This window comes from Abrus precatorius, unplaced genomic scaffold (genome assembly GCF_003935025.1).
Source record: "Abrus precatorius isolate BTA unplaced genomic scaffold, Abrus_2018 Scaffold9, whole genome shotgun sequence".
In the NCBI taxonomy this organism is placed as follows: domain Eukaryota; kingdom Viridiplantae; phylum Streptophyta; class Magnoliopsida; order Fabales; family Fabaceae; genus Abrus; species Abrus precatorius.
The window spans coordinates 3,433,951-3,442,632 of NW_020874439.1; the positions used below are offsets into that span (position 1 = coordinate 3,433,951).

The 8,682-nt window shown below is 31.0% G+C and overlaps 1 protein-coding gene across 1 annotated transcript; it reads left to right on the top strand.

The window, feature by feature from the left end:
- The first annotated feature begins 301 nt into the window (after positions 1 to 301).
- Positions 302 to 2,837, top strand: LOC113849346 (1-aminocyclopropane-1-carboxylate oxidase homolog 1-like). The gene is made up of 3 exons (XM_027479202.1): positions 302 to 926; positions 1,237 to 1,558; positions 2,463 to 2,837. The coding sequence occupies exons 1-3, from the start codon at positions 406 to 408 to the stop codon at positions 2,709 to 2,711; spliced, it is 1,092 nt and encodes a 363-aa protein (XP_027335003.1). The 5' UTR covers positions 302 to 405; the 3' UTR covers positions 2,712 to 2,837.
- The last annotated feature ends 5,845 nt before the right edge of the window (positions 2,838 to 8,682 follow it).

Genomic DNA, 8,682 nt, shown 5'->3' on the forward strand with positions numbered 1-8,682 from the left:
TTTTTGTAAAATTTATACTCTTTTAATTATGTATATGCTATCTCGTGAATGAATAAATAAATTAGAAAAGGTATTAGGGAATGAATCTTTATAAAAAAAGGATCGTGACATTAAATGTTTAAATTCAGTCGAAATCGAGGTAACAAAATTATATTTTAAAATGTCAAATGAGCTGATTATTGTCTATTTATGTGATTTTGGAATCCGAAGACTTGACAATTTCTCGCCGCTTGTTCTAGTGATTCTCCTTCATTGATTTCCACTCTTTAACATTAAAAAATGACAAATTCAGATAACTATTATATTTAAAAGCTTAGAGCACATGTAAACACTTTTTCTCTGTCTTCATTGGATCTTCCACTCACTCTTTTTTGTACCAAGGCAACAACTACAAACAGAAGGAAAATGGGAAATACAACAAAGTCTGAATTTGATTTTACACTGAGTGAACGCAAAGCATTTGATGAAACAAAAGCTGGTGTTAAAGGGCTTGTTGATGGAGGTGTTAACAAGATCCCTACCTTATTCCATCATCAACCTGACAAATTTGAGAAGGCTTCAAATTCATGTAACACATGCCATGTTATTCCAGTCATAGATCTTGCAAATATTGGCAATGATTCAAGTAAGCATCAAGGGCTTGTTGACATAGTAAAGGAAGCATGTGAAACATGGGGTTTCTTTCAAGTGGTGAATCATGGCATCCCTATGAGTGTTCTTGAGGAGATGAAAAATGGGGTGAAAAGGTTTCATGAGTTGGATACTGAAGCCAAAAAAGAATTCTATACAAGAGATAGATTAAGATCCTTTGCATACAATAGCAATTTTGATTTGTATAGCTCACCAGCACTTAATTGGAGAGATACTTTTAAGTGCTACATGTATCCTGATAGCCCCAACCCAGAAGAACTTCCTGTAGTGTGCAGGTATGTATGTGTATCAAGTATGTGCTGCTTCATAGATTATATTATCTTTGGATTTATGTTTATATATTTTTAATGAAAATAATGCTTTTTGTGATTTATTTTCATTTCTACATAAAATTTGCAAAGGATATTGTAATCCATACTTGGTGATTTAGATTGGTATGTTTCTTATATTAATTAGAATAGGCTACAAAATTGTTCCTCCATTTGTTTACATGCAGAATTTTTTCATTAACTTTCAAATTAAAAAGGTGTTAAGCTGAATTTCCACCCTAATTTTGTTTCTGATAGATTGCATATATTCTTGCAGAGATATACTGCTGGAATATGGGAAACATATAATGAAATTAGGAACTTTACTGTTTGAGTTATTATCAGAAGCTTTAGGTTTGAATCCAAACCATCTAAAAGATATGGGTTGTGCTGAGGGGCTTCTTACTCTTGGCCATTATTATCCTGCATGTCCTGAACCACAATTGACTATGGGAACCCCTAAGCATTCAGACAATGATTTCCTCACAGTGCTTCTTCAAGACCATATTGGTGGCCTCCAAGTTCTTTGTCAAAACAAGTGGATTGATATACCTCCTGTTCCGGGTGCTTTGGTAGTTAATATCGGTGATCTTCTGCAGGCAAGTTTTCCGTTTTTCTTCTGTTATATGTATGCCTCTTGCAGCTGTTACTAATTCTTTTTTATGGATTTTCTTACATCTACTGCTTCTTTTTCTATTGGTTAACATAAACAAAGTACCATGGCATGGCATGGCATGGCATTTATGAAGTAATCAGATTATGTCCTGTACCATGTGCAACAGACCAACGGTACTACAATAGAGAAACTCCAATTCTAGTCTTGAAATAGAAAATGTCAGTTACTTTAGTGCCTGACTTCATAAAATCCTCACTTTATTGTCTTTGACTTTACAAAACACTAATCATTTTAGTCATTTTTAATGCAAAACAACTTTGGAAATAAAATAAAAAAGGAGTAAAATGAATGACATTATGTAAGGATATGGATTAAAGTGAGGATTTTATAAAATTAGGGACTAAGTTACTGATACTTACAATTTTAAGGAATAAAATGGGGGGTTTAGTGGTAGGACAAACCATGCAACCTGAAAGCGCAAGTCAAAGTTATTTTGGTCCAGTTTTGGTACTTTTAATTTATCATATCTCATGCTTATTGGTGGCTTGTCTTATCTTCCATCTTGCTTGAGATGCAATTTCCTGTGTCTTCTAGTGTTGCTTACATCATGAGTAAAATAACTAGTTTGATTTGTTCAAATAAGTAACATAGATACCTCAAACCCTGAATAAACTCACCCCTAAACAGACAGCAGTAAGAATTGACCTTGTTGAGCACAAAATGCCAGAAGAAAATGTCCATTTTATCATTTAATTGAATGTGTTAAGTCCGATCCACTAATTTGATTAAAGTTAGACATGACTTGATTGATTTTATCTGTAGTAATTTGAATGATAATTAATAGAAGTATTCATGTAGCTAATTATTTGCTTGTTTGAACTGTATAGCTTATAACAAATGATAGATATAAGAGTAGTCAACACAAAGTGCTTGCAAATAAAGTTGGTCCCAGAATATCTGTTGCATGCTTTTTCAGCACAAGTGCAAGGGGAACCAAGCTTTATGGACCTATAAAGGAACTGTTATCAGAAGACAATCCTCCCAAATACAGGGAAACTACAGTTGCTGACTTTGATAATTTCTTTGTATCAAAAGGACTCGATGGTACTAGTGCTCTTACACATTACAGGATCTAAACAAGGAAATATTGTAGAAGAAAAATGTTCATAAATAATTGGAATACTCTCATGGGTACAAGACATGAGAGTGAGACAGTGTTTGAAATATTATGACTAAGCCCAAATCCAGAACCTACTCTTTTTACATCAATTTTGTCGTTAAGCTTTAAAAATATGTAATCAGACACTCCCCCAGAACAATTATTTTTGCTATTTTATTAAATTTTAGTTTTCATTTTTTTTGCTTCTTTATTAAAAAAGATATCATGATAAGTTATATATCTAAGAACTTAGTTTTTTTATTTTTTATTTTTCTTCTCTTTTTGTTACTTTTTAGTCTTAAAAAAATAATGTAAGATGGTTTTACAATGTTGTGGGTCTTGGTTAAAAACTAACACGTTAGGAAAGTTAAAGTTCCTTTTTTCTTTTTCTTAACGCTTTTACGTTCATCGATATCTAATACAAACAAGGTATAACATGATCCTCTCAATAAAATCACGATGGATAGGATCTCTGTAGAGCATTAGATAATTATCACAATTGAAATAAAGACCAGTCATCAACTAAAAATAAATAGACAAATTTAGGTATTATATTATTTAATCAAGATTAAAGTTTCACTCACCTAAATAACCTACTATATTCTTAAAAATTGACTATTATTGTATAAATTACTAAAGTAAAACTCTAATGTCACTAGACAATACCAAAATCACTTAAGAAATTGTACTTGAATTTTGTCTAAATTAGAATTTAAGGAGTTGCTACCAAATTTACTACTTACCAGGGAATGAAATCGATATCACATGGTTAAATTGGGTTTTTCTGATTGTTGTTGAGATAGACAGGCATTTGTCTAACTTTAATTAAAAATGTTCAAAGAAATTTCAAATTATAATTATAAAATATAAAAATATGTATGTTTTACGCAAGACGAAATATTTGAGGATCGTATTGCACATTTTTTAAGTTTGAGAAATAAATTGAGTATCATATAAGGTCGAAAAGTATAAACTAGTTCTAACTTTTTTTTTGTTCCTCTTGAGAGTAAAAGAAAGTGTGCAATGTCAAAAAAGTGATTTTTTTTACCTTACACTTTCATTCAATTATGGATTACTATATAAACAAGAATCATTGATTTCTATAATAATTAATATAAGAAGTATATCCATAATATATTCTAATTGGTTGACAATATAAATTTTTTATACTGATAGTGCATCAAAACTAAACTTTATCTTTAATCATTGAAGGAAAAAAAAAAGATTTTATCAACAAAGCAAATGTTTAAAATATTTCCAAAAGGAAGAAGACATTAATTTTGATTACAGGCACATTTGAGTAATTGAAATAAAAAAAATATAGGTCAAAGTTGAATGATTATGAATATCTATAAATTTCTGATCAAAGTATTTATCAAATATAATATGGTAGTCCTATATTTATCTAAGACATTAAACTTACTTTTCAATGATAATATCTATTATTAGATTTTGTGCCTGAAGAATCGATTTGATGAAAAATATAAGAGAATAATTGATATTGCATATATCTTGAATCAATGTAAGGAATGACTTCGAAGGACCGAAATAGACATTTTCTTTGTGGGTATGTTTATTATATATATTTTTAAGTGAGTTTTGTCTAAATAATATTTTTTATAACTATATCAATATTGAGAGTATTTAACTTAAAAAATTTTTAAAGTGAAATGACAATAAATATTTTCACTTTTTGTCAAAAAGAAAAGGAGCCAATTTTGGTTCTGATAAGGCATAAGATGATTCAAACATTTTGTGTGCTTATATGATATTTTGCAATCCATAGTTACCTATCACGCATATGTAAATTCAGAGCAAATGTCATGAGCTTGTGGTGGCTATACTATGCTAGAACGGAGATATGAGAGCAGTTTCATTTTAAATTAAAGAGCGTTTAAAATTACTCTAAAATTTTGTGCTATCTGATGTGTTATATATTTAAGAGAGCGGTTAAATAACCGTTCTCAAATTTTAAGATTGAAGAGCGGTTTCACGTGGATCTGCTCTTCAAAGTATATATGTAGACCGTAAATTTGAAATTTAAAATTAATTTCTTTTTGAGTTTTCTATTGCAAAATAAAATTAATTTATTATTATGTTTAAATCAAAATTTAGAATTGCAAAGTTGAATTTTGAGTTTATATATTTGGTGTAACCAAATAGTTCACATCTGCATGAACCAAACACAAGTAAGCCGAGAAAAAAGAGAACAAATTAGTAGGATGATTTTTAACGTTAATAAAGAGAAAAAAAAAAGAAAGAGAGAATGGATGATTCACCATTAAAAAAGAGAAGAAGACAGAAAGAGAGAATGAACAAGTATCTACAAATGTGAAAAAAAAACCCAATTGTTAGTGGAGAGAAGATGAAGAAAGCAGGCTAACAGAGAATAAAAAGATATCTATAAATGTGAGTGAAAAAAAATTAATTGTTAGCACAGAGAAGATAAAGAGAGCAGACTAATAGAGAATGAAGAGGTACCTACAAATGTGAAAAAGAAAATAATTAGTTAGCAAGAGAAGACGAAGAGGGCAGACTAACAGAGAAGATGAAGAGAACATAAAAGAGCAGAGAAGATGAACAGAACTTACAGTAAAAGAGACCAACTTTATTAGCTAAGAAGAAGAAATGCTCTAAGCATGTTTCATTTATAAACAACTTTAATGACTTTATAGAGCAGTTCTTTATTAACCTCTCTCAAAAAATGAGCTTAGAGAGCAGTTCTTTATTAACTGCTTTTCAATGTGTGACTTTAGAGAGTAGTTAGTAGAGAACCGCTCTCTAAATATATAGTTACAAAGCGGTTTTTACTAACCGCTGTCTCAGTTAGCACTCCAAAAGCTCATTTCTAGCATAGTGCTATTATTACTGTTAACAATATGCTTTTGAAACTACTGATAGTTGTTTTCTGTTATTTTAGTTTATTAGATCAGTATCATAGTCAATAAGTCGTTTTGATATTTTAGGAATAATTTAGTTTGTTATTAAATCTTTCAGTTATGTAATTAGTTTAGGTTTCTTTGACTTATTATAAGTGCATTGTTGCTATTGAATAAAAGTCGAGTTCTTTCTCCATTCATTCTTCTCACATTTATGAGCATTTCTTTTCTTTATTTTATTTTACTTTTTTTATCATACAACCAACAAAATGGTATCAAGAGCTATTTTATTTTATTTTATTTTATTTGACTTATTTTCTCACAAGTTGCTCCTCCTATCTTTGATGGAGAAAATTATGATCTTTAGGCTATCAAAATGGAGACTTACCTAGAGGCTTTAGATCTTTGGAAAGTTGTTGAAGAAGATTACGAAGTTTAGGCTATCAAAAAAGAGACTCACCTAGGGTTTTAGACCTACCATAGACCAAATAAAAAGTCAAAAGGAGAGAAAAACACAAAAGACAAAGACCAAATCATGTCTTTTTACTGGTGTTTCAACAACTATCTTCACTGAAATCATAACTTTAAAAACAGCAAAGGCAATTTGGAATTATCTTAAAAAAGAATGTGCTGGGAATGAAAGAATTTGAGGCGTGCAAGTGTTGAATTTGATGAGAGAATTTAAACTCTAAAGAATGAAATAGTCTAAGACAATCAAAGTATACTCAGACAGAGTGCTTGGTATAGCCAACAAGTTAAGATTACTAGGTACTGATTTTCCTAACTCTAGAATTGTTGAAAAAGTTATTGTAACTGTGCCTGAAAGATTTGAGGCTACAATCACCACTTTAGAGAATATCAAATATTTGTCCAAAATCACATTGGTAAAACTCTTAAATGCCTTACAAGCATAAGACCGAAGGTATGCAATGAGACAAGAAGGTGTTATTAAGGGAGTCTTACATATCACACATCATGAAAGTGCAAGATACAACAAGAAGAAATCTTATCCTCCATGTCATCATTGTAGAAAAAATGGTCATCTTCCTTTCAAATGTTAGAGAATGCCATACGTACAATGCAGTAAATGCAACCAAATGGTACATGAAGAAGTTATATGCAAAAATCAAAACCACACTAAGATGAAGAGACTAAGATTGTTCATTGTGAGGAAGATCATTTATTTGTTGCTACTTGCCTTACTGACTTTAAATCAAATGAAGGTTGGTTAATTGATAGTGGTTGCACTAACCACATGACTAATAACAAAAAACTCTTTAGAGATTTGATGCTGAATAACATTACTAAAGTCAAAATAGGTAATGGTGATTTCATCTCAGCCAAAGGAAAGGGAACAATTGCAATAACAAACTATTCAGGCACGAAGTTAATACATGATGTTCTTTGGGTTCCTAAAATTGACCAAAATTTGTTAAGTGTTGATCAACTGATTGAAGGGGGATTCAAAGTTATTTTTGAAGATAAACATTATTTGATTAAAGATGAAGTTGGTCAAGATATTTTCAAAGTAAAAATGAAATGAAAATTTTTTACTCTGAATCTATCGAAAGAGGAGCAAATAACTTTCTCATGCAAAGAAAATACTACAATATTTTATTCTAACATCTTGAGTGTTGAAAGTAAGTTTTCTAGTTTTATCCATAATGCAAATGAAAGACATCCCTGTTGACGGTATTTGGCAAGTATACCAAGTTTCAATGTAGTATAAAAGATTATCGTATCCACAGGGAGTAGTGATAGACAAATAATTTTAGTTATATCAATTAAAAGTAATAATCCTGAGTATTCATAAATTTACAATTACCATTCATGTGCTTTTGATTAATTGGGTTCATGAAAATTTAGCAAGATAAAAAAATATAAATTTACTATGATGATGAAAAGTAGGGATTGGATTTCATCTATCACTAACTTCGTATTTTAGTCATAATATAATTGCATAATTACTACGGTCTTACGTTGCACTCCCCATTATATTCACTCATTGGATTGATTCCTCTCACCCGAGATTCTAAGATATATTTATTGAATGATAATCCCTTACCTAAACAATAAATAATCCAGTATTACTAACAAGAGTTATATAACATACAACAGATTAAAACCTATTCCTAGAATTCCAACTTATCGCGTGTATTTATCCCAACTGAGTTCTAAGGTAGTTTTTCAACTCACCCCAGATTCTCAAATCATGAATCATTCCCCGTAGGGTAGAAGCAAGCATTAATATCAAAATAAACACACTCAACACATGGTAAATGAATAATTATATTAATGAACTAAAATACTCAGAAAGTTAAGATTACATCCAATCCCCTGTGAAGTTCTAGCCACTCATAATGTACCAAACAACAAGAAAATACATGGAAATAGAATAAAAATTAGACCTTCAATGATGTAGTTACCTTTCCACGCTTCCCTTCTTGCCCTAGCTTCTCTACAACTCTTCCAAATCATGGATGATCCCTTATTCTCGTGCTTGGGCTCTTTTAATTTAGGGCATTTAATGAATTCTCGCTTGAGTGAGGTTATTCTTGCTCAAGTGAGAACTACACAAAAGCGCTCTTCAATCCTAGTTGATGTCGCGCAGGCGAGATCTTTGGTCGCTAAGCGAGACTCTTGCTCAAGCGACGGTTATCTCGCTTGAGCGAGAATGCAGGTCCTACAACTCAATGTCCTCGCTTAGGTGACCCACACCTTGCTCAGGCGACTCAGTGTTTGCCCAAGCGAGATTTGCTGGCTATGAGGACTTTGCTTCTCCCTCTTTCCATCTTCATTTCACCAAGCCTTGCCCCTGATTATTTAACACAACATTAAAGGATCAAATACCTTCATATAGTCATAAATTTAAGACAGATAATTACTGAATTTAAGTGGCTAAACTTCAATTGGCATAGGATATAAATACATTGAATTAAAAAGGAATTTATGCATAGACTAATTAGAAAGGAATTGAATAAGTGTCAAATTATATACCAAAAATTACTACTAATTGCACTTATCAACTCTCCCAAACCTAGACTCTTGCTTGTCCTTAAGCAAGGTATT

Coding starts and splice junctions, on each gene's coding strand:
- LOC113849346 (XM_027479202.1), top strand. CDS start 406: ATGGGAAATACAACAAAGTCTGAATTTGATTTTACACTGAGTGAACGC. Junction 927..1,236: donor GAACTTCCTGTAGTGTGCAG/GTATGTATGTGT, acceptor ATATTCTTGCAG/AGATATACTGCTGGAATATG. Junction 1,559..2,462: donor ATATCGGTGATCTTCTGCAG/GCAAGTTTTCCG, acceptor TGAACTGTATAG/CTTATAACAAATGATAGATA.